The 27,022-nt window shown below is 36.8% G+C and overlaps 1 protein-coding gene across 1 annotated transcript in view; it reads left to right on the top strand.

The window, feature by feature from the left end:
• Positions 1-27,022, top strand: part of NAV3 (neuron navigator 3) — a 381,620-nt gene that overhangs the window by 350,112 nt on the left and 4,486 nt on the right. Inside the window, exons 22-36 of the mRNA XM_066549922.1 lie at positions 2,649-2,732; positions 4,418-4,529; positions 5,807-5,928; positions 7,743-7,915; positions 10,242-10,395; positions 13,275-13,449; positions 17,204-17,301; positions 17,934-18,029; positions 18,281-18,449; positions 19,183-19,418; positions 21,377-21,531; positions 22,423-22,494; positions 22,922-23,118; positions 23,735-23,853; positions 26,513-26,716. Of these exons, the coding sequence (XP_066406019.1) occupies positions 2,649-2,732; positions 4,418-4,529; positions 5,807-5,928; positions 7,743-7,915; positions 10,242-10,395; positions 13,275-13,449; positions 17,204-17,301; positions 17,934-18,029; positions 18,281-18,449; positions 19,183-19,418; positions 21,377-21,531; positions 22,423-22,494; positions 22,922-23,118; positions 23,735-23,853; positions 26,513-26,716 (2,166 nt within the window). The remainder of the gene's footprint in view (positions 1-2,648; positions 2,733-4,417; positions 4,530-5,806; positions 5,929-7,742; positions 7,916-10,241; positions 10,396-13,274; positions 13,450-17,203; positions 17,302-17,933; positions 18,030-18,280; positions 18,450-19,182; positions 19,419-21,376; positions 21,532-22,422; positions 22,495-22,921; positions 23,119-23,734; positions 23,854-26,512; positions 26,717-27,022) is intronic.

Genomic DNA, 27,022 nt, shown 5'->3' with positions numbered 1-27,022 from the left:
CCTCGACGGCTGAGGAAATGAATATTAACTACCATGGAGAAAGAACAGTTTATTACTCTGAATATAAAATCAATTCTTCAGTAGAAGAATGTTATCTTGTAATAAACATTTAAAGTAATGAACAATGCAATTAAAAGGTTTTCTTCTTGAATAGTTTATGGTCAATGGGACTCTGAATTACATTTCTTTAGTATTAGGAAATCAAGATCTAATAGTCTTTATTTGAAATGAGTTTAAAAAAATGCATCATCTTGATCCAATAACATTTATGATGCAAAAAGTTTGGTATAATATTCCAAGAAGGTAATGTTCTCTGTCACTGGGTGAATTTTAGCAAGAACCCTTGTGACATGGCTGTCTTTCTCTAAAGGCTGTCAGAAAATAACAGTTTCAGTGACCTTTGATGACATTTTTAATGCTGCTTTTTAGTACTTAATTTTTCCTGTAAGTTCTTAGTTGTCTATTCATGTTCTATACGGGATGCATTTGTACCTATGGAACAAGAGAATACTTTACACAAGTATGCATAGTTTGGTACCAAAGTACTGTGGTTATTACAGTCTAATTTCTAGAAAAGGACAGAAGCAATGCATAATTAAACAAATTATTCCTTTTTCAAGCCCTTAGTCCCCACTGTAATTCTCAGCGTAAAACAGAACCATGGGCCATCAGCGAAGATATAGATTTTTTTATGAGGCAGGGAACAGTGAGCTCCATTAGTTTCCTGTTAAACAAAAGTAATGAAGAGACATTTGGCTAAAATTCTGTAGCAGTGCATCTATTTTGTCTCTGATAGTGTTCTGGGTGTGTGGTCATCATCTTTGGAAATAAAACGCCATAGATTAATCTGGATATTTTTAACATGTAGCTAATTAATAAAGTTAAAAGTAAGTTTAAAACCAGTTCTTTCTCAGAGGAATAGAGTAGTAAAAACAACCAAAGGCTTTAGTATTGATTGACAGGTTTCCAGGTTCATTTTATCAAAGATTTTAACTTCAAGAATGTGGCCTAAGTTATAAATGTTAAAATACGAATATATACAATTATCTTCAAGAGATTCTATATTTGTCTAGTCTCATGTTTATCTGGAGTTAGTCCTTGTGGTATGTGTCCTTTACCACAAAAGTTACCCCTAAGATATCCCTGCAAATGCAGAAAGCAGGTTGATTGACCACTACACCTGTAAGTATTTGTGTATCTAAGTATACGAATACTGTAGTTTACAAGGAGTAAACTTTTAGTAAGTTTGATAAGAATAAAATAAGAGGCTTTCAAGATACCTAAATATTTTTAGCCATCCAAAATTATTTACAGGACACAAAAGTCCCTCATCAGTATAACAGCTCTGAAGCGGAGATGCAGAAGTAGCCCACTATTATATATATGGTAATCTTATTCTATTTGAGGGATAATATACACAGCAAGGTGGCAAGAAGCTCTTTTCCCTCTCCTAAAATGCAGTACAAAATCCTTTTTGGACCATGTCTTTTCTTGATTTTACCTCAGATTCAGTACAACCACATACATTTAAACAATTTCAACTATGCTTGTAAAAGCATGCAAATCTGCAACTGAAAAATATGCCAGGCACTGTGTGTGCCTGAACTGCTATAATAAAAACTAAATTTTCTCCCTGAGGAAGCTCAGTTAATCCATTTGTGCATATAAATATGGTGGATTTGAGTTATATTTCCATGTGCCAATGTTTGGAGACTTTGTCTGTTACCACTTTGAGATGGTAATGAGAAAATAAGCATTTCCCTATGCTTTTACTGTTTGATGTTGGGAGAGAAATGGACGGGATTATATAGACTTCCTTAAAAATTAAATCTTTACTTTTCCTTGGCTCTACTTTCTCTGGCTTAGCATATTGGGATTTTTATGACCATTTGCTCTTCTTTGCCCTACAAAGCTCAGTGCCAGTTAGATCTGATAAAGTATAATTTGTTTAAATTGAGTTTGCATACAGTGTAGGATGCTGCTTGTTTAAAAAATAAAAAAGAGAAAGAAGGTTTATTTTTTTAAAATATTTTGGTCTGTTTGAACTCTATTGCTATTTATACGGAGAAACAAGACTTCCAGTTTTCAGGATTTTATTTTGTTTTATATACTTATATTTGCACGTATTATAAATGTTATATTTATATTTTACAAAATATATTTTATACACACGCAGACATATATGAACAATATAATATTAATAGACTAAGCAATGACGCTTTATAAGACTGTGATATTTTATGTTTAAGGCTTGGGATTTTTCTGAAGTGTTTTATTTCTGAAGTTAAAATTTGCTTTTCAAGATAATGTGCTTGAATTCCTGTTTTGAAGTGTCCAGTAATTGAAAATAATTGCTTCTGGACTTCTCTTTGGGAGCAGACTACTTTTGGCTAATACATTAGTAAACTTAAAGCCAGGCATTAAATCCATAATTCATTTCCAGGCAGAGATACCTGGGCTAATCTCACTGGGGGCTAAAGAAGCCTGAGGAACACTAGGTGCATTTGGCTGATTCATCTATCCAACTTAGCTCAGTCTGAGTTTGAACTAATATTAAAGAGCTGGAGAAAATGTGCTTGAAGGAAAAACATACTTATAAAAATCAAATAGATCTGGGAAAATTGCCCTATGTTGTCTTTCTTTCACAGGCTCATCTAGTAGCAGCTTTTGAAAAAAGCTTGGGAAATATGACAGGCCGATTGCAAAGTCTAACAATGACAGCTGAACAAAAGGTAGGTTGGTCAAAGAGGATGCTTTACGGTAGAAAATATTCAGAAAATTATGTTAGAGTTTTGTTTAAAGAACACTGAAAGGAGAAAGGGACATCTGTGACAATAAGACAGATTTTTCTCTAATGGTTGCTGCGATCAGTTTTTCTCTAATGGTTGCTGCGATCAATGTCCAGCAGCATGTGGAAAAAACTATGCAGTATCAGGTTTACACAGATCGTATCATAAAATAGTTGGACACTAAAATCTTTCATTTCCAGAATTCAATGAAAACATGCATGACTTCAGGTTTACTCCATACTGAAGGATCCTGTAACGAAAATTTATCATAAGCTGCTGTAGTGCTTCATTCTGGCCTCCCCGCACCACCAGAACAATAGAATTTCAGGAAACAAAGAAGTTTAAGTAGAGAAAAATAGGTTAATTGAGAAAGTTAATGAAGGTTAGGCATCCTATCCAGTGGTAAACAGTTTGGGTTTTCACTTTTTCACTGTGCTATTTATCTAATGGGGGAAAAAAATTCTCTAAACCTGATACGAAGAAATTTAATGTGAGTCCTTTTACCAAGCTCAGGATTAAGAGGCTGCTTAGCTCCTTCCAGGATTGAACTTCTGCAACTTTCTACCCTTATGAATTTTCAACAATGTCCTATTAATGGAAAGGCCTCCTTGACCCAAACTGTGAAAGAATATGTTTATCTGTGAGCTACTAGTCACCACTGGAGTCTGTAACTGTCTACAAAAATGACGTTTCAGAGTCTGGTTGAGCACCAACAGATGAAATGTCGCAAGACTCATTGTGAACTGGATAGAAAATATTTGTATTGTTTGCTTTTGTTTCATCTTGGCGGGGGGGGGGGGCGGGGCGGGGGGAGAAAAAGAACAAAAAGAACACACAACGGAATTTTCTTAAAACCAAAGCTTTTAACTATTTTACAAAGTATGAATCCATCAGGTTTTCTTTCCAGAAGGAGTTAAGCAGTGTCATTGAAACAGATCATCTCCAAGTTTCTTTCCCAAAAGATTTAAAACTTATTCTTTTCCTTCTGTTCTTTTCTCTATTGTTGAGTTTCAATTCCTTTAACCCTAATTATATAGGAAGGAGACTGGAAGGACAGGGAATAATAAATAAAATATTGCTTATAAAAGCAATAATAAAATATATTTTCTAATAAAAATCAGCTGTGCATTCTGATACAGAACTTCCTGCACTCAAGTGGAGTAATTTTACTTCAACTTGCAGGACAATTTCTATTAAACTGGGGCTTTTTAATTAAATTAATATTTAACAAATTAAATCTTTTGAATTCATCCATTAAATAGTAGCCTCTCATATTAAAGGATGTACTTCAAATGGTTTCATTGTCTTTTGCAATAAAGTCATTGAGTTTTTCCTAATTATATATTTTATAGTCAATTGAGACCCTTTTTAGATTACTCCTAATGAAAAATGTTTTCTTCTTAAAAATGGCATGATTGCTTTATATAGAGTAAATGAAAAAGAATATGTTAGTTAACTTCAATATCTTTGGAGAGAAAGTATGCATTCTTTTTATTGTTGCCCTTTTGTTAACCCAAGCAATCCCATGATCTTTAATTTGAACACTCTTCCCTTGCAATTTTTTCTTTTAGCTTAGACAAACATTGTTCTTTTGCCATTATTTTGATCTCTCTTTGCTCTTCCCACAGGAATCTGAGCTTATAGAGCTGAGGGAAACCATTGAAATGCTGAAAGCCCAGAATTCTGCTGCACAAGCTGCTATTCAAGGAGCCTTGAATGGCCCCGATCATACCCACAAAGGTATGGGCTTGTCTTTATCAAAATAAATGCAGAAGTTCTCCCCAGGGGAAAAAGAAAGCTAAGTCACTACTTTTCTGTTGTTTGGGAACTCTGTTGTAAGGCAAAGCACATTCTGAAGTGAGTGGTAGGCATACTTGTGGTATTTCCAGAGCTGGAAACCTTGCCCAAGTTTCCTGTCTGCCAAACTTTCTGGAGCTTTATCTTCTTAGAGCTGGGTGGCCAGGAATTGATCGAGAGTTAACCACGTTCCTGCAACTGACTAATGAAGTACACCCAAGACACAAGTGAGGTCTTATGGTATAACATGGTTAGAGCTTGGGAATCCAGTCAAAGTTGTAGCTTTGTAAATTGGTCTTCTAGTTGGTAAGAGACAGACTGACAACAGCTCAGCTCCTTCATGAAGTGCTAAATCAGTGCAGGAAAGCAGGTTTTAAACTCCAGATGTCAAATTAATTTGTCATTCCAGTTAGGCCGATATTGCATGATAAATATGTACTTCAAAAGTGCCTGCTGATAATCAGCAGCAAAGGAATTACTTGAAAAAAAATAATAATGGTATTCGTTTTTGAGAGTGTTATTGATCTTCCATTAGAGAGGTCATTATTTAGGTGTTTGCCTTAAGGTCATTTCACTGCATGACTTGAGTGTAGCAAAGCAAATTTCTAGGAAGTAGAAAATAATCTAAAAAGTAATTTCTCTTGGTATTAGTGGGCATGTTCTGCAAGAATAATTTCCAGTGATTAAGATACAGTTATCAGAGATTTCTAAAAAATTGAAATTCAGAAGCCGCACCAACCATTTTTAATATTCTCTGCTTCCTGGTTATTTTGTTTCATTCATTTTTAATGAACTCCTGCCTGTTTCTTTCCATCAGGGTATATTAGAAGGTAGCATCTGAACACTGATTAGGGCTGCTACAAGTTGAGTAGTGCCTACACTCCTCAGAACTACAGTACATGTGGCACTGAAATGTCAAGTAATCCATGTGCTCAGTTCTGAGGATACACATGCATAGATTGCTGTGAAGGGTCATTGCCTTCAGGGCAAGAACAGCCTAGTTTGGAGAAGCCCCTAAGTATTGGACTAATTGTATGCATCCCCCTCCGTTCCTATATGTTTTCTCACAGGCTTCAATAGCTTGAATCTGAGCCACTGCTAGCATCAATGCCATTTATGTTCATTTAGACTGCCTTTGAGGAGGCAGATGATACATAAATATGAATTAATATTATTATTATTATCTTGAAACAGAGTTCACAGTAACTTCTTTTCTTTAGATTTACGTATAAGGCGACAACATTCTTCAGAGAGTGTTTCCAGTATCAACAGCGCTACAAGTCATTCCAGTATTGGCAGTGGTAATGATGCTGATTCCAAAAAAAAGAAAAAGAAAAACTGGGTGAGTACTCAGCAGGTTTAAGCCTCTCTTTTAGCTATTATGTCATTTACTAGTGTCTGAGTAACATAATGGATCATTTCATCTACAATATTCTTGTGGGGCCAGATGGATATGAAGAAATTTATGTGTATCCATACTGTGACACTACCAGCAAACTAAAAAGTTTTGAATATCAGTAGGGTTTTATTTGCATAAGTCAGAGTAATTAAAACAAAAGTACAAGCAACAATTACAACAACAAGAAAACAACAACAACATCATAAATTTAAAATAGCTATTGTGACCAAAAACCACCTCTGGGCCACATTGAAACCCTGTTTGATTTTTCTTCACTTGGAGTTTGGTTCAAAAGCTTGACTCAAATATATTACCCAGCTATGGAGGGAGTTGAAATCAGTTATAATTCTCACTTAAAAATACTACAGTGTTTAAAGAAATTAAGATGTTGCTCAGCTGGAACCTACAAATACCACATACTGCTAAAGATTTAATTAAATACTTTCAGTAAAGAATCAGAAAATATGTTTTTATTGTTTTAGAAATATTATCTGCATAAACATTTGTTTTAAAATACTGATGAGCCTTCATTCCCTTGATTTGTAATTCCACACTCTTTCATGTTTCTGCAAGGTGAACTCTAGAGGAAGTGAGGTGAATATAAACCATGGAAAAGTTGGCATGCATCTATAAAAAACCCTATCTTGGCATGATTGCTATTTATTTTGGCAGTAGGCTTTTATACCTTCTAAAACCAGATTATCCTGTATGTCTTCTCAGTTTGTCTTTATTCATTTTAATCTCAAAGTTTAGGCTATAGAAAGGGGGAGTGTAGCCAAAATCCATTTCTTTCTCCTCAGACATCATGAGCTGGAAAGGACTTAAATATTGTTTCTCATTAAGATCAGTGGTCACACTCCCCACTCTCAAATTTTACTATGAGAATAATGTGTTTGAAGTCCTCATTTTTTCATAGAGGAACCAGTTGGTTGTTGTGTTCTCTACAGTTTTGATCAGAACAACTCTCTGAAAATAAAAATAAAACCTGTATTTCTCCTAAGATGAGTAAGTTCTGTATTTAGAGAAAGTTATGAACAAATGACATAGTTAATTTTAACTGCAGACAAAACTGTTGTCATCTTGGCTTCTGAAATAAATGGCTCTTTGGCTATTCTGTCCCTTTTCAATACTGGATACAAGCTTCTAGAGGTAAAAGGCAATGCTTGTACGTTCAGAGATCTTACCACTCTATAGGAATCTGCAACAAACAGTGTATACCTTTCAGCTAACATTCTTCTCAATAGTACAACAAGGCAAACCTCTTGTTCCCACTTAGATCCTCTTGATTGTGATCCAAATCATAGCATTTGCATAGTTTGACCATTCAAATTTTAATGGGGAAAATAAATTGGCAAACACTGTAAATTGGACTTATCTTCTGATTTCAGCATTTAGTTGAGCCTGTACCTAGGTGCAAAGTGGTTATTTAAAGCCACCCCTTGAAGGGAATGCCATGGGAATGGGATTCCACTGGGGCTTAATGGCTTTAAATGAGCACCCCTCCCCAATAGCTGTACCACTCGGTCCTGCACTTTCTCCATAGCATTACCTCTGCACTGCGCTGGATTAATAAAGTCAAAACAAAGCACTGTATCATGTTTTTAGAGATACTGTGTTGCATATGTTAATACCTTGCTTCTGCATACTGACCTCAGGCAGTGGCTAGGATGGCATCTGCAAACTAACTCTTCAAAACATGAGCTGCACACAAAGTGCTGTGATGAGGAAAATAATCTTGCTCTGTATTTGTTTTCCAGCTAAGAAGCTCTTTCAAACAGGCCTTTGGAAAGAAAAAGTCCACCAAACCTCCTTCCTCACATTCAGACATAGAAGAGCTGACAGATTCCTCCCTCCCTTCCTCACCTAAATTGCCCCACAGCTCAGGAGAGTGTGCAACAACATCGATGAAACCATCACAGTCAGCATCTGCGTAAGTGTCTCTCTTGGCAAATGGGGTGGGCTCAGAAGCAGACCTCCTCCAGCATGGCCATTTGCAGTTCAGAAACCATTGTCAACAGCTGAGGTCTTCTAATCCTGACCTCCATCCATCTGCCAGATTTCTCGTGAGCTTCACCATTTGCATACTGGTTCTGCAGCAGGTCTTTATTCAGTCATAATCTTTCATCCTTTCACAGATTTTACCCAAAATCACCTACCTATACAAACTTCCAAAAGACTGTGTTGTGCTCTCCCTGCACCATTAGCAACTTTATAGTATCCACTTAGCAAAGTCCAAAGGCTAATGTTTCCTTGTTACCTTTTTTCATGACATTCTAAAAATAAAAAAATTCTTAAATATATATATTTTTGAATTTTTACAGTATTTCTCATATTTTACAGTATTTCTCCTGTTATTACTTTATCTACTTTGTAGCTACTGGTGTATATAAATTTTAATCTGTTTCCCCTCTTATCAGCTTGCATTTTTTTGTGGGATTTTATTTTTATATTTTATTCAAGTCACCACCCTGAAGGTTTCAGGTCTGAGAACAAGTCAACAGTCAACAGCTGTCTGATTTCTTCAGTATTTTTTGAATATCTGATATGTTCTTATGCAATTCCTAGCTCTTTCTTACTCATATTCCTCTGCTTTTTTTTTCACTCTGCTAAACTCATAACTCTTTCTGATATGGGGAAATCAACCTCTTTGAACCAAAAAATGTCTACTACTGATGTTAGCTTTACTTTTCTTCTCCTAATTGAAAATAATCAGGTCATAATTACTTTTTCATAAGGCACTCAAGGAATTCTAGTCTCATGACTGTTTTATTAGATAATAAATGGAATATACATGGAAATAAAATTTCATTTCTTATTTGCTTAGCATAGGAAGGTATGGTCACATCACAGAAAGAGCTGTACCATAATATTCAAGAAAAAAAATCCTAGTGTATGTCTTTCTTAATCTTTAATCACATTTAAAACATTTGTGCATATTTTCAATGATATTCATTATTTTTCTTCCTCTATTTGACATGTATTTTATTTGCCATGAACTTCATCTTCCCTTTGCTTACAATTTCTTCGTATATTTTCTTGATGGAATCTCGCATTCTAAACCATTCCCTTTACTTTCTTCCAATTGCATCTGTCTAATACATGTGTGTGCAGGTCATCTCTAGTCTGGGCATCAAAGAAAAGGCAAAACGGCCGCGTGGTCTACAAGCATAGATCCCGGTAAAACTGAGTGTGGGGCATGGACTTGTATACCCAACTGCTGACCTGAAGAGTGCTGCATCTTCTTTCCCAAAATGCATTGGCATGCATTCTGGCAATTAAATGCTGACCTTTGTTTCTTTTTTTTGTTTGCTTTTAAAATATTAGCAATAATAATCACAATAATAATACTTATTTTCATAAAGTAGTTTTCATATTGAAATTTTTCTGAAAATATTAACTGTTTATAGTCACAGTAATAAAGAACAAATAACATTTGCTGAATTGACTGGAAATACTGCTTAGTGTAACAATAAAGCCAAAGTTCAATTTTATCCTGATGGTTCTGATGATGATACAAAGAGGCAAAACAGTCTGACAAGAGAGCTGGACAGTTGTGGGTCCCTGAGCCAGTCATGTTTCAATTTTTTCTTACACTATAATGGTTTTTTCCCTTAAAATAAATGCTTGTGAAAAGTTACCATATGGTAATCCAGTCTTCAAGGGAAGAAAATAAAATCAACCCACATGATTTCATATATCATATTACAAAATCACAGGCTATAGGCAAAACATCAGCCATCACAAATCAAAACCATTACAGATCAAAATCTTCTAGACTATTCAATGATTGTCCCTTTGTGTAATATTCATATCAGAGAAAAATATTGATGCCTAACAAATAATACATATCAGCAGTACAGTTTAATCAGCACACACACAGCAGATCTGACTACTGTTGCATAGAGAAATCATAAACTTTTCACCAAAGAAATTATGTGAGTATAAAATCCAATTAAAACCAATGGATGCTAGACACTCAAAGATACCTGAAAAGTAGTTAAGAATTTGTTTTTCACCATAGTGAGCTAAACTAAAAAGCCATAAAGCAATCTGATCACTTCTTTTGCAGGGGGCTTTTTTTTTTCCTTTTTTAATTTGCAGTTTGATCGTTTTCATGTTTCTTTGATAAGTTTCTTTCTTCACTCATAGGTTTCACCAGCAGCAAGCGTTTTTCTGTTCTTTGATATTTAATAATGACACTGCTTTGGGGAGAGAACATTCCTTTAATCTCCTGCCTGTTTCCTGCTCCTCTTTAGGATCTGTGAATGCACAGAGGCAGAGGCTGAAATTATTCTTCAGCTAAAAAGCGAGCTGAGGGAGAAGGAGCTCAAATTAACAGATATCCGTCTGGAAGCCCTCAGCTCTGCACACCACCTGGATCAGATCCGGGAAGCCATGAACCGCATGCAGGTCAGTGCAGCAGCTTAAGTGATGACAGAGATGCACTCCAAAGGTATGACTGGTGTGTTTCCTTTCCCAGGACTTTGTTTCAGGCACCAAAAAACTGTCAATACAAAGTAAATTGCTGTGTTGACAGTACTTCTGAAGGATGGGTATGATAAGTGTTCACCTTACAATAAAGACATTCTTAGCATGTATTAATAGCTAAAATGTGTTTAAGAGATATGGAAGAAGACATAATCCGTGCCCAAAGGATATTTATTATCTCAAGCCTATAACTGGGATTAGCAACATGACAGAGAAGCAGATCAAAAAGTGATTTCTACAGCGTTTTAAATCCTTGAGCCATGGAGGGGGCCAGGATGTTCTGTGCATACTGTTTCATCATTTCTGATTCCTAATTCAGTCATGGCTTGCCAAAGCAAAGAATGTAAAATTGAACTAATTACTGTATCCAGCATCATAAAATTTTGCTATATTGTTTTGTTACACTGCCCCAATTCCTCTGTGAACACTTTTTTTTTTGTTAGAAGATTTTTCCTTTCAGGAGGCTGAAAGGATGCAAAAAGAATGGCAATGTTCTTCAGTGGAGCACAGAGCTTTACGGGACTCAATTCTGTTGCTTACATTCAAATGCCCACTGCCATGGTGGGTGCCCAAAAGTATCTCTAATATCCACACATTGTGACATAAATCCTTCAGTGGAACTGGGCTCTTCTGGAATGGCAGCTAAGATATCTACGTAATCCCTGAAGGCACTGTAAATCTGTATTTGGGGAACAGAATCAAGGCCATGGGCTGGGCATTCAGGTTGAGACAGAGTTGGTTACATTTAAAAGTCTGGGAATGAGCTACTTGGTAAACTTCCATTGTAGTCAGTCGGGTTTTAGTCCTGTAGTAGTGAGGGCTAAAGAGCTATCCTAAAATTACCCCAAGATAGGTACAGAGGGTGAAATGGAGTTCCTTGAGCATAGGTACTTCTTACCATTTGAACCAGCCCCAAGTATTTGCATCTGCAGAGGACATGAAAGTTTAGCATTCTTCCATGGAAGACCATATTTGTCATGCCACTGGAAGCCCACATTTGCACAGCTGAATCCAGCCCAGTGCCTTGCCAGCTGAATTGCTCTGTGTTGGGTGCTTAGGTCAGGTGCACTGTAAGGCATTTTTGTGTAGATGCCTATAGCACCTGATTTCATAACTACAGAAATAGTGTGCTTGATGTCTTTTCTAGACCTCTTTGTTTACACAGTGCCTGTGTCAGTTTCAGCCAGATTTTTAAACATCTTTGGTACCTACCTGCCATCCTCCCAGGTGCTCACGACTCCAGGTGCCAACATTAGTGTGGGATATTTGGCTGAACTTCAGTTAGAGGGAAGACTTATCAAGAACTGATCCATAAATGTGGTTTCATTTGTCCTGACATAAGTAAGGCGTTGATCTCAAGGAACTGAAAGGTTTTAAGGAACTGTGAGGAAAAGAATGTGAAAAGGAGAAAAGGATGTGAAGGCTTATCATCTGATGACAGTCTCATACTGGGATATGAGTGCCTGAGGCGGGTGAACTCTCCAGAGGGAGGAGTCTGCTGTGGGCACAGTTCTCCAAAGTCTGAACTTCCTCAAATCTGAGCAGAGGCAACTAGTTCAGAGGCTGTTATTGGTAATCACCATTTCTGAAGTTCACCCAAAAGAACAGGCAGCCGCCTTGCAGTTGCCAAAATTTGATATTTTAGAGGATTGATGAGGATTGGTAAGGGGAAAAAATAAGACTGGTGGAAGTGACACATGAATATTTTTAGATTCAAAGCACTTTAAAAACCTAAAGCTCAAGTGAATGGAAGACTGCTAAGAGCTATGTAACTAATAGCATAAATTGCAGAGTGGCTCCTGATTTGAACCCTAGACTAAACTGATACACCCATCTATTACTTTCTGTTACTATTGTGCTGGTTTGTCCCTTCCCTTTCACTGCCTTCTCACCTGTGTGTATGTGATCTAATCTTTTTGTAGCTGAAGCAGGGGTTTTTTATGATGCTATCTATCCCTTATGTTTTCACTTGTATAATATAGCTGTTCATCCTCCATTAAAAAAGTGAGACTTTTAGCAGGGTGATGTGAATGTAGAAATAAATTTGATGTGCAGAACCATCTGCAAGAATAAGCAGTTGCTTTGTAATGCACTTTGTGAAGCAACTGGAAGCTAGATTTAGATGGTACCAGGCTGTTCTCAGGCTAAGTTTTCATTTTATTATTGTACATTCAATTATCATTTGGCAGCACAGAGGATTTAGCTAAAAAATTCCAGTTGTTCTGATTCATCTTTCACTGTCTGTTTTCATCAGAGAGAGTTTGCTCAGTGCTATGTTAACAATCCCATGTTTGAATGATCAAAAAGTCTTATTTGATAGCAAGAAGGGTTATGAAACTGTTAAACTATCAATTTCTAATTTTTCATTTTTAACTTAATTTCTCTGTGAAGTTACTGTTTAAATTTTATATTCAATGGCAGTAATAATTTTCTGTGTCTTTAGAAACATTGACATATCCAGTAACTTTCTTAACTAACTGTTACCTTAGGAATTTGACAAAAGAAAGTAGCTGAAAAAAAATTAGGATAGCTGAGGAAATTATTACCACACTCACGTTATGGTCAACTGTACAATAAGCACAAAAGCTTGAAGCTGATATTGTTTAGGATCTAAAAATAAGGTTATTGGGGCCTTTCCCTTCATTTAACAAGTAAAGGCAATCCAGTTTTCATTGTGTTATATCTCTGTTGTGAAAGTGGTAAACTGAGTCAGGGGAACAGCATCACCAGACTAGCCAGCAATGGTGGTTTTCCAAAAGAATAACCTCCTGTGCTTTGGTGTTGATTTCTTTTGTCTATAGAATGAAATTGAGATACTGAAAGCTGAGAATGATCGCTTGAAGGCAGAGACTGGAAATAGCGGAAAGCCTGCCCGGCCATCATCAGAGTCCTCAAGCAGCACATCATCTTCTTCATCACGGCAGTCACTGGGACTTTCTCTGAACAATTTAAACATCACAGAATCTGTTACATCAGGTAAACATACTTTGGACGCATGCACGCCTCAGCAGTTGGTACGATTTTTTCAGCCTCTTAATGGGCCACACAGGAGAAGCATGACTGGAAATTAAAATACCTCATATCATTCAGGTTAACATCAGATATACATTCAGTAACAGAGAAAAGGAGGAATGCGTGTGGTCATGTCTGAAATGTAGCTTTTAGAAGCACCTGAACAGCAGTAACAGAGCGTTCATTATGTTTGCTTTGTTCCTAGCTATGACACTCTCTGCCTATGAAGTTTACAATACTCTTCGGTCATCCAATTTACAATTTCTTTGAAAAGAAATATCTGATGAAGTACACATGGCAACTGTGTTGATATATTCTCTTGCCTATATGGGATAAATATGAGTATAGTATGTGAAACTTTCTTCTTTTTGTTTACAAGTCTTTGATCATTCAGTTAGCTCTCTTAACTTGACTTCATATTTGCAGCTAAGGCAAATATGGGTCTCAGTTAGCTTTATCCCTTAAATGGTACAGCTAGTTAGCCTATGTTGGACCAAATCACCATTTATCACAGGAGCCAAACCCCTCCTGATCTATGAGGCACTCATTGTCTTCTGTGAATGAAGAAAAGCAAGCAGAAGTTGGGTCCACATCCTGAACATCAACATTTGATTATTTTCCATGCCATGGAGTTTATGATAATAAGCCTTCTACATTTGTTTTGATAATGTAGCCAAGAAACAGAAGTGCTGTCTCTAACATTAGAACCAGGAGTAAAGCAGGAGCAAAGCAGCACTCATTAGCATAGACGCCACAGAAATTATAATGCAGTCTCTGGAAGTAATAAAAATGTGGCTAATAATTGTGGAAAGAGTCTAGGCAAGAGTACAGCTGGGAATATGCCAAACTGACTGTACAATTTGGCAGTTAGTCACATTATCTTGCCAGTCATTGATTGCATGGATATTTGAACATTTTTTCTGGTTAATATCAGATTTTGTATGAAAATTGGTATATTTTTTATTTATATTAAAACTCTTTGAAGGGTTTAACTTTTAGCATGGAGGACCCTGAACTAGGCCTCAACATGCAATGAGCTGTTGCAAGCAGGGAGAAAAAATTTAACTGCTCACAGATCCACGCATATTAAAAACAAACAAATAACAAACAAAACAAAAAAAAAGTTGGTTTCTTTTTTTGCAATATGGTGGTTATAGAATGTCTCTCATGAGTAGCAGCCTTTCATTAGCACTTTTTTGCTTGGCACTAACTCTGTCTAGATACAGGAATAAACATGTAGGAAGAAAGGTCTGAAGAAAAGGAGGGGGAACCAGATGAGAATACAATGGGTGAGGAGGAATGGGTGAAAGAAAAGGGAAGGTAAAAGATAAGATAAAAGAATGAAAATAAAGACAATTATGAGGAAGTGTTCAGCAAAAGAATAGAAATAATAAAAGCTGGAAGAAAAAAAGAGGAAGGGGAAGAGAAAAACAGGGGAAAGAAAGAACAGGATGACTGGGAGAAGTGGTTGGATTTGATAATCTTAAGGGTGTTTCCAGCCTAAATGATTCCATAATTTCATGAACTTTCATGAACATGATATAATTTTCTGTGTTATTGTTCTAAATGTTTTTCTCACATGAAAAGTAATTACTTTTCATTACAAGAAATTTAAGATATAAAAGTGCCTAATGAGGAGTGGAGAATTTCATTTGATTATGAATCTAGAATTTTTGATCATTGAGATGATCATTTTGTTACCATGCCAGAGAACTTGGAAGGGTGAATGCTTCCCACCAAATCTTGTGGGATTTCTGAGACAGCTGGAGTACTACTGAACACAACTCCCTGAGATATGGGGAGGTTAATCATAATGAGGATGAGGATTAAGCTGAGAGAATTGAGTGGTTTGGCTCTTCATATTATAAAAATACCATTGCACTTTCTGGGAGCAATATCTCCAACCAGCCAGGTCATCTGGAAGTGACCAAGCTGTCCACTGTCACTTCCTTAAAGGTATGATGACACCCTCCAGATCAGGGTGAGTGGCAGCCTGGGAAGGGGTATGGTGGTCAGAGACACCCCTATTTCAGTCAGTCACTGCAGTGAAAGGAGCAAACAAGGACCAGTACAAGACTGGCCCAGAGTGCCAGAGCTCTGACAGGAATTGAACTCAAGTAATCATAGCATGCCTAAAAAGAAGGCTTTGCAGGGGAAATTAAAACAGTTAGTACCAGCACGAAATTAGAGGCCCTTGGGCATCTTCTCAGCCCCTTGTATCAGTGAAAGAGAGAGCTCTTAGAAAGTGGAATTTGTTCTTTTGCTACAGAGTGGTTCCTCATTCCTAAAGACTTAAAGAAGAATGAATTTAAAGGGCTGCATAAGGGTCATTTAGAGATTGAAAAATTTCACAGGGGGATCATATCATCATTTGCCCTCAGACAAACTATGACAATGACGTTGTCAAAGCTCTTAGGTTTGCTCAAAGGTTTGTCAAATATGCCAAAACACAAGTGAAGTGAAACATTCAGTGGTGACAGAACAGACAGAAAATCTGTCTGCCTGGAACAAAGCAAGCATAGATTTATTAAAACCCACCAAAAAAAAAAGCTTCTTTGTTCAATGAATTAAAAAAAAAACAAAACCTAAAAGCAAAACAAAAAAACAAAAGAAAACCCCAAACCAATAGCAGAATCTGCATTCTAGATCTGGATGTAAGTTATCAAACTTCTAACATGAAAACTTATTTTTAATACATTAATTGAAATTATATTCATAAACCTTCTTTGGTTTTCCTTTGAACAAGTGACTGAATCTTACTGGGACCTCATTTAGTGTGGATGAAATCTGACCTTGTGCAGACTTTGTCATGAAGTCGATGTTTTTCACACTAATAATGAACAGGGCTTAGGTTAGTGGATTACTGTGCTGGCCTTTGAAGAAAATGCAAATCCATAATCTCATCTAATTTTATAGTTAGCTTAAATGTCTAACAGTAAAATCTCAGAGAGAACTTCTAGAAGAAAGCAGCAGTTTTATCACTTGCAATAAAGCTGTAGGCCCAGCCTTTAACAGAAATACATCTGCTTTCTCATTTTAGGAGTTAATGAAGTGGTGGAAACAGAGATGTAGAGCAGATCAAAATCACTCTTCACCTCCAAGAAAAATGAAGCCTTTCCTTAGAGGAATGGCTGAAAATAGAGTCACGTGTTCTGGAGAATCCAGTGGTTTTCTAGTAGGGGTGAAAAGGACTCTATCCATGGCATATGTGCAGAAGGCAAAGGATTCATCTGGAAAGTGAAATTAAATGCTATTTAGCTTAACAGCAAAAATATCAATGCAAGGATTTCTTGTTTTCTCTTTGTACAACATTCTAAAGGGCACAAATGAGTGCCCAAAGACATACATTTAATTTAGTTTTTAAACAACATTACTTTGTGAACATACTGTAATTTTGAAAAAGTTCCAAGAGGGAAAGCAAAGGCAAGACTATAATGCAAGATTTTATTTATTTGTGGATTCTTTATCCCTTTCTGCATGATTAAAACTCCTAATATTCCTACAAAAAATTGACAACTTGTAACTTTTTTTTCACCTCCAACAGAAATGGTGAATCAGGAATAAGTACAGATTACAACAATTGCAAGTTGTTATCATGACAGCCTTTCTTTTTAAACAAATTTTTAACTTTTAAATCCTTTGAACAAATATTGAACTGATGATGTGAACATAATTGATGTGATTTTTCAGACTGATCACTTCCCTTCTTTTAATGTAGATATTTTGTTGGATGATGTCACTGATGGAGCACTCCACAAAGAAGGTCATAGTGTGAAAATTTTAGTCACCATAAACAAAGGCTACAGTCGAGCCAAGGTAAGCGCATTACCCAGAACAGAACTATAGCTCAAGTAAATGCTGGCATATAGTAGGTCAAATTTTTTTCAGTATTTTAAGCCAGGAACTTAAGGGAAGTATCCCATAGATTGCAGCTTTCTTTTGTCATCCATGCTCAATACAGTCAGGCAAACTCCATAGACTAATGCCATTTGGCCTCTTTCTGCCTTTGTGGTGGCTTAGACACTACTAATTCTTAGTTTAATTAGTAGTAGGATGTCCTGGGACTTGCTGTCACTAAGTCATTATAAATTAGATCTATGCATTGGTCTCTTTAGGGTGCAACTGTGAATTTGCTGCTGAAAAGTTGTATTGTCATGTTTTCATGTTCTGTGTTGTAAAAAATTACAAATACAGTGCAACCTTTACTTTTAGTTATCTCTTTAAAAACACAGATGCAATCAAAGAGCAGAAGATTCTGTATTCCCTTCTTTATAAAGATGTATCAAAGTAATACAATCTGTGCCTACTTCTGGCACAGAGATTATTACCAAAGTTGTAACCTCTCATTCTAAATAATATTCTTATTCTTCCTTAGGAAGATTATGAATCTTCACAGAAAACTAATTAGCACCATTTTTAGTCCAATTTCCAAAAATCTCTCTTTGCAGGATCAAAAGCCACATGCATACCTGATAGGATCAATTGGAGTCAGTGGAAAAACAAAATGGGATGTTTTAGATGGTGTAATCAGACGTCTCTTTAAGGTAAGACACTGAAAAATTGGCTTAAGTATTATTACAATTTTCTTTTTCACTTTAGAAAATTTCTGTATTCTTTGAGTTGTCTTGCCAAGTTTCTGTTTTGGTTTGAGGTTTTTTTGATATATAGCTAACATCAACTACTATTAAGCTTTATTCTCAGTGTCGCAGTTCTTTTTTCTATATCTGCAGGCAGTTTTCCAAATAGTTTTCATTCAATAAATATTTTTATGACTTATGTTTTCATATAATTTCAGGAGTATATTTTTCGAGTGGATCCAACTACTAGCCTGGGTTTAAGCTCTGACTGCATTGCCAGCTATTGTATAGGGGATGTAACTAGAGCCCATAGCCTAGAAGTGCCTGAACTGCTGCCTTGTGGATATCTGGTTGGAGATAATAACGTCATCACTGTGAGCCTGAAAGGTAAAACCCAAAGAATACTTCTGCAGATACCACAGAGTTCTTCACTGCAGTTCCCTATCCTTTTATGTTTGTTTTTCTTACACCTGACCTTTCTGTATTATCTCTAGTTTGAGGGCACATTTATCACAAACTGCCTGTAAGACATTGCATAATATCTATCAGAGCCTTTACAGGGAAATCTAAGAATATCTGTCCTCCACTGCCTGATTGCCAAATCACAACAAAGTACAGATTTCTGAATAGTGGCGAAAATCCAACCCCAAAACAGAGATTAAAATGAGAAATACTAATGTTTTATTCAGTTCCACAGGAAAAATTGTATACATTTCAAGAGCTCTAGGGATTTTCTATTGGAGGGGAGAGGGGGCCTTCAGGAGAACTTTATTGATGTGACAACTGGTAACCCTTGTGGCTGTCATTTTGACCATTTTTATGTCATCTTTGTCAGTAATGTCTGAAACATATATCTTTGCCTCACTGAGCCTTCTCTTCACATTTACTTTGGTTGCATCTCTTCCACTCATCTCAACTCACCACTGCTGTTTAATTTTTTGTGGAAGTATACCAGGATTTCTACAGTAAAGAAGTCCTTAACAGGGGTTTAATTTAGAAGATTTGATTTAATAGCTATCTTACCTTGCTTTGGGCATAGCACTGATGCCATCAGGTGCTGGGCCAAATAACTACCTTAGCAAGGATAAGACAGGCCATTTTTCTTTTCTTTTATCCCCAGGAGTAGAAGAAAACAGTTTGGACAGTTTTGTGTTTGACACATTAATTCCTAAGCCAATTACTCAACGGTACTTTAATTTACTGATGGAGCATCGCAGAATTATTCTGTCGGGACCCAGTGGCACAGGAAAGACCTATTTAGCTAACAGGCTGGCTGAATATATTATAACTAAATCTGGCAGAAAAAAAACTGAGGATGCAATTGCGACTTTTAACATAGATCACAAGTCAAGCAAGGTAAGTTACAGTTGAAAACATAATCTATTGCCCAGTTTGTAGAACAGATTCATTTATGGGTGTACTCTTTTGCTGTTCAGTTAGCATTTCTTCCTACAAGAATTTAATCCCAGTGATGTACAGGGACCAGATCTTTCTGTTGTAAACAAACCATTGAAGCACTGTCAAGGAAGTCTCAATTTTTTCCCTCTTTGGGAAACCCACTTTAAGTATAGATGCAGAGTCCAACTCCCAAGTAAATTAAATTTTTGAAGTGTCTGTAATTCCTTCATCAGAAGGTTTGCTATATAGTAATACTAGTGTAACTTGGTTTTTGTTTATGATGATAACATCAGCCTTTGTTAGCAAAGATTTCAAAGGGATGATTTGAAATTACTGTCTTGGACTCAGTTTCTTAATCAGCCCTGAGGAGATACAACCGTCATGATTTCTGGTGTCATCAGTCCGGAAGCTGACCATACTGAAATTGCCTCACACATCATGTCACATTCCCAGTGATTTACAAAGCTCAGATTATCAGGTTTCTAGCAGGGCTACTGTGCTAGCCACAGATAATACTATTCACCTGGCTGTCCTGAATTGAGTGTACTCCTAACTTGGTTCCTGTGGGGGAAAAAAATGAAAGGGTTTGCCCGGAGCATTCTGATTTGCACAGAACATAATGAATGCTAACATAAGAAGGGAGAACATACAGATCCCAAAGGGGCAAAAGGACCATTCTGGCAAAAATAACTGCTTTTCACTGTCTTTATACAGAGGATTTGTGTTGCCATTTACTTTGGCAGAGAATGTGTTTGTGTTCTATTTTTATACTATACACATCTGTAAAGAAAATTGTCCCACAAAAGAACCTTTTGGATTTCTAGTAAATTGCTTGGTCTGTGTGTTTTGGTGTTTCACTGTTGCTTTTGGATTGGATTGGTTGGCTTTTTTTCCCTTTTTCTTTACTTCTATCAAAATTCATGTAGAATTTTTTGAGTTTGTAATAAAAATAAAAAAAGAAAAAGCAACATTGTCAATTACCAAGGGTGTTTGAATAATATAGATGGTTCTATTCCATGGAAGAAACCTATAATGTTCTCTGAGAGACACCTGATCATAAAAAGGCAAAGAAAAATCTTTCTTGAAATAAAAAAGGTGCATGTTCCCATTAAAGAAGAAAAGATTCAGCTATCCCTGATCCAGAAGTTAAAATGGCAGTAGGAGCTTTGTCCATAATACTAAGCATTTCCAACCCTGACAAAATTAGATACCTCGAGAGATACAGCCGTAGAACTTGACTAGCCCAAATTCTAAAGAGCAACTGTTGACAAAAATATTAAATGTTTGGATTGTAGAAAGCTGTCTTTTACTGCTGCACTAAACAGCAGCCAGACAGCTGACAGGAAAAAAGAATTTACACACCAAATTTTATTATGAGGTGTGATAAACCATCTCCAAGAAGGCAGGCAGATTTTCAGTGAGAGTGCTGAAAGGAGATATCTAAAGGAGTAGTTCAATACACCAAAATTGTGTGACAGGGTGGTGGGGTTTTGATATATAAATGTGGCACTCATAAGAATGAAGGTCCAAAAATTATTAGGAGCATCTCAGCCCATTGGAAATGGCATATTTTATTGCAATCTATATTCCTCTGGATATAAGATATTTTATCAGCAAATTTCTAGGGAATGTATCTCCCAAATCAGAATGCTTCAGTCATTGGCCTTGTGTTCAGCACCTTTGTTTTTTCCTAAAATCCATGAGGCTTTAATGTTGCCCTGTGCAAGCAGCATGTTTTCCTGCATATGCAGATCCAGCTGAGTGATCCACAGGAGGAAAACTCTTTATCAGTCATTTTATCTTTCTGAATTTTTTTCCAGTGAAATTATATCTATGGTCTAATTGTTTAATCTTTTCTGGGCTTGGGGCTTTTTTTTGTGATTTTGTTTTTGGTTTTTTTATTAATTCTGCTGAAGGATCTGCGACAATATCTAGCAAACTTAGCTGAGCAATGCAGTGCTGACAACAATGGTGCTGACCTCCCTGTCGTCATAATTCTTGATAACCTCCACCACATCAGTTCACTAAGTGACATCTTCAATGGTTTCCTCAACTGTAAATACAATAAATGGTAGGTAGTACCTTTTCTCTCTCCTTGCACACAGATTTTACAATTAAAACAGTAAAAGCTGCTTGTTATTTTGCAAAATAAAATGTCCCAGTGCAAACTTAGGCCCCCATAGGCCATCTGCAAGGCCGTTATGTGCTTCAGTAATTTTAACCCCTTTCAGCCAAGAAAGTAGCTGTCTCCTTCACTTCATTCACATGACTTCCATGCTTCTGAATGAGATGTAAATGAACCACAAAATTTAAGAATGTGCTTAAACACTTAACTGTTTTATAGTGTTATCCTTTGCACCCTGTCAGATCACACCAGCTCATTAGTACTCTAAGAACAGCTTACACATTGTTATAGGGGAATTTGGGATAAACCATGCCATACAGAAGCAGCTGTGAATCTAGCAGATTTTCCCTTCCCACAGTTTTCCTGCAGCAGTGCAGAAGTATAAAGTTGGCTGACTGTCCTTTATTCTCAAGCAAGAGTAAAAATAATGTTTTCTAGAACTTTTACTGGCTTTTAACATTGGTTATTTCTGCTGTAAAAGTGATATCACAGGGACTTCCCTTCATAAAATCATTGCCTACATCTTCCTCATGAGATTCACTAGCTTTTGAAATTAAAAAGCTAAGCATATTGCCAAATTATGAATTACATTAAGACAGGGTTGCTTTATTTATTTCTTCATTACAGATGGGCACTAGTAAACTACATATGTGCAAGAGGGAAATCAAACAGGAATAGACATTTTTTAAAGGGTACCTCAGAAATATTTTAAATGTATGACTACAGTACACCCAGACTCTTTTGAAATTGGCCTAGTACAGATAGTAAGAAGGAATGTACTCTGAATATTTTAATGAATTCTCCCTCAAAAAAATCCTACTGCTTTTATAATTCCAGTCCCTATATTATTGGAACCATGAACCAAGGAGTTTCTTCTTCACCAAATCTGGAGGTGCATCACAATTTCAGGTACATTCACTCTGTATTTACTGTGGCCGCGTTTGCACAGCTCCCTGCTTCTGAGCCCAATTCTTTGGCAAATATTGATCTTGTGTCTCATCACAGTAAAGCATTTCAGTTTCAGCATCTGTCCTCTATTGATGGGTCTCTGTATTGTGTTGGGGAATGGTAAAAGAAATATGACACTGTCTGGCACCTCTAGCAAGTTGCTGAAGATGATTGCATTCCTGCAATTCTTTTGTCTTCAGCAGTGTCTTGAATTCCTGCTGGAACCTGAAATGCCTGCATTGAAACAGTGAGCAGAAATGAGGTTCATTGGAGCAGTGCTATACTTGATGAATAATGAGACTCTATGACGTTACTTTCATCTATATGTTTAAGAGGAAATAATGTATTTGCTATTCATTGCTGCTTGACATTTATCTCTTCTACCTAGGTGGGTGCTATGTGCTAATCACACAGAGCCTGTTAAAGGTTTCTTAGGAAGATACCTGAGAAGGAAACTGATTGAAACTGAAATAGAAAAGAGCATACGCAACAATGAGCTTATGAAAATCATTGACTGGATCCCCAAAACATGGCATCATCTCAACAGCTTCCTAGAAACACACAGCTCTTCAGATGTAACCATTGGTGAGTCCACTGCTGGAATGGTTTGAAATAAGGATGCAGGTGGAGCATTTTAGGGATTTGTGAAGAATATATTATTATTTTTTTAAGTTTCCATGTCTCAGTTGGAAGTACAGCATAGGTGTGGGAATTTGTCTAGTTGTCAGCAAGCTTTAAAGGAAAATTGAAAGTTTAATGAGAGAGTATATATATTTCCTGGTAGTTCTTTGTTGCTAAATACTTTCAAGTAAAATATCACTATTTTAAAACCTAAATTTAAAAAAATACCCCGATAGTAACTTTCCTAAGCTTAATTATTTTCTCCCGTTTTCACACTGCAGTATAATTACAGCAAAAAAAAACTTGGACCTGAGGTCTTTTAATGAGATAACTCTGTTAGCAAAGATGTCAGCTTTTACATAGCTTTGACATAAAACTTGTAAGTGTTCATCAAGCCCTAAAATTGGACTAAGGGACACCAGTTCATTTTTAATAAGAGACTATTAGCTCCTTTAATGTAGTCCTGTTTTAATATTCTCTGGACTTGAGCTTGTTCCAGTACTACTCTTTTAATTTTGAGAAGATTATTTTCAGTTTGTTTCCTAGTTATACCCTTTTAATACTCGACTTGACTTCTCAGGCCCCCGCCTCTTCCTCCCTTGCCCTATGGATGTTGATGGCTCCAGAGTGTGGTTCACAGACCTTTGGAACTATTCCCTGGTTCCGTATCTTCTGGAAGCTGTGAGAGAAGGACTCCAGGTATGTAATTTGTTTCCTAGAAATTTTTTTAATTGCTTTCAAAGGCTTTCTCCAAGCTGTTTTTAAACAGTGCATCCTAGTATAAATGCTATTGCAAGAGGAAAATCTTTGGAGGGGTTATAGAAGGCAGACTCAAATTCCTTTTGGCCTGCTCTTACTCTGGTGTATAATTTGACTTTGTAACATATCTTATTATGGATTTTATGAAGAGGGTTTCTTCTCTATGACTGGAGGAAGGTGGTTTTTTCCATTGTTTAAAGAGTTTCCAGCATGGTTAAATTCACCTCAGATTGTCTTCCTGAGTCAAGGCAGTCTCAGCCTACCCCTGAGTGGAACAGTTAATGAGCTTTACACTGGTGCCAGAAAATAGCTCCTACCACCTACATACACATGTAGGCACACAGATTTGTGGGAAAAAGTTTGTGAACAAAGATGTTTTCATAAGGCTTGGATTGGAAGGAACCTAAAAGATATATTATTCCTGGCTGTGAACACTTCCAGGGATGGGGCATCCACAACTTTTCTGGGCAGCTTTTTCCAGTGCCTCACTACCCTTACTGTAAAGAATTTCTTCCTAACATCTAATCTAAATCTCTCCTGTCTTAGTTTAAAACCATTCTCCCTTGTCCTAACACTATCTGCCCACATTAAAATGTTGTTCCCACTCATTTTTATAAGCCCCCTGGAAGGTTGCAATGAGGTCTCCACCAGGAGGAAAACTCTCTGGATTATACCAGAGGTTAGGATTTTGGATAATTCCACATCTTTGGAGGAAACCTAAATATTTACATTAATCCAGTCTCTCTTTTTTTGTATTTTTCCCCCAGTCTTTAATTGGCTTTCACCCTTTTCTTTTCTTTTTTTTTTGGGGGGTTTTTTTTTTTTGGTTTTTTTTCTTTTTTGTTTTTTTTGGTTTTTTGTTTATGCACAGCAATTCTATATACTCTAAAAATATGCTTTCTGGGAAGGCATTTTTTCCACACATGACACCAAAAGATATTACTGCATATTAGTGCAGGGGGGATTGTTATGGACTAGGCAAAGAACTGTGTAAGCAGCTGCAGTTTCTTTATCACCAGTATTGACACGGTGACATACTGATGCAATGGAGGTTTAGAATCTTGCCTGTTGAATATCTCATGCTTTCCTAAAACTGCTTATCTCTCTGGGAATTACAGTGTTTATGCCTTGTGCAGAATACTGCCAAACATTTGCTAGAACAGCCACAGTGAGATTAACAGCACTTGTTTAGACCAGCTATAAAAATGCAGTGATATTCTTCATGCTCATATTTTCCCAAGCATGCAGGTTAACTGCTTAAATGCAAACTTCAGTTGTGCAGCAGAAGATGGCAGCATATAGAAGAAAAATGTTTGTTTCATTAGCTGTACTAACTTTCAGCTACTTTGGATGGCTTCCATAGAATAATGTTATTAATAATAACCAGAAATTTTTATATCATATAATTAAGCGTTCCTGGAACCAAAGATGGATAAAAACTGACTTTCTGGTCAGGTGCTTTGCAAACTCACTTGTCAGACATAGGATTTACAAGCCTTGCTCTACATTCCAGAAAAGATTTAGTCACTGTTAATCTCAGATGAAAGGAAGTGCTACAGCCTGGAATTAGCCTGCTACCTCCATTTCTCTTGGCTTATTTAGGCAAATCCCTTTTGTAGCAGCCTAGCCTCAGTGCAGGGCAGAAAAAGTCCGAGTATCTGTGTGCCTAATGCAGGGAACTTAGCTCCCTAACCTGAAGCTCTGCGTTCAGCATATGCCTGGCAGCAGGTGTTGCAGTGATAAGCACAACCCATCCTTCTGCCTTTATCACTAAAGTCCTCCCCTGTTATATTCCCTTTAGGAGCACAGCCCATCTATATCCTCCATGAGTGTGTGCCCTGCCAATAGCATGGTGTTCCTTGGATTGTGTGAAACTGTTTGAGGCAGCAGAAATAAAAAAAGCCCTGGTGGATGGCTCCCCATCCCAGTGTATCATTGTCACAGCTAAAGGAAATCTTTAAAGCAGCTACCAAGTTAACGTGCTGCTTGTGAACAGCAATACCGAGAGGGGTGAATTTTAGTGAGGATGCTACCAGATCTCCTAAAATTACAATATTCTCATTCTTCCTCTGTCCTCCCCCCAGAGTCACAAGCATTTTATGCTTCATAGTGAGGAAAAATATATCTCTTGTGAAATTCTCTTAACCTTCTGAAAGTTATCACATTTAGGATGTGGACAGATGTCTGCTTCAGCATCTTATTTTTCTAGGAGAAGTGAACAATCTGTACTTCTAATTCACTTCAAACAAAATCCAATTAACTTGAATGCTTTTGATAGGTCTGTGTTAATTTCCCTGATATGCCTTAAGCAAAATACCTTGAGGTCTCATTTCACATTGTATCAAAGCACTTGGTGCTGTCTACAAGTGTCACTAGTTATGGAGCACTTTCCAACTTGCAGCCACTCTGTGTATTGAAGGATCATTAGTGGAGATGATCCAATCTCCTTAAGGTCTTATTTTACCTGAGTACTGAGAACATCCAAAAGCAAATCTCTTTCTAAAATGGTTTTGATGTTTGTGATGACTTTTTTTTCTGCTGTTATAACTGGTACTGAAAAGTCTGTAAAACATTTACGTGTCTTATATCCATAATGTAGATGTACGGTAAGAGGGCACCCTGGGAGGATCCCTCCAAGTGGGTAGCTGATACCTATCCATGGAGCTCTGCAACTCTACAGCATGAGTGGCCATCACTACTTCAGTTAAGGCCTGAAGATGTTGGTTATGAAGGTTATGCATCAGCAAAAGAAGGAACAACCTCTAAGCACGTTCCACAGACTGAGACAGAGGGGGATCCCTTGGTAAGATTCAAACTTTTGAATTCAAATATTCAGTATGCACTTGACTCTCACATGTTAAACTGTACACTGTGCAGTAAAAAAGTACTGTGCACCTCTTCCAGAATAGGCTTTTAAAATGCATCCTCCTATAATTTATGAAAATGTTGAAAATGAAAGGAAGCAGGAGGGCATGTATCACCAACACGTTAATATGTCCTTACATTGTTTGTATTTCCCATCTGCCCAGATGTATCTGGTACCATGTATCAGGTCTTCATCATTATATTGTTTGGGAGCCACTCTTCAGCAGCTTATTAATCAATTTTA

This window comes from Molothrus aeneus, chromosome 5 (genome assembly GCF_037042795.1).
Source record: "Molothrus aeneus isolate 106 chromosome 5, BPBGC_Maene_1.0, whole genome shotgun sequence".
Classification (NCBI taxonomy): Eukaryota; Metazoa; Chordata; class Aves; order Passeriformes; family Icteridae; genus Molothrus; species Molothrus aeneus.
Note: the sequence above shows the minus strand (reverse complement) of the source record. Positions and strands in the feature narration are given on the sequence as shown.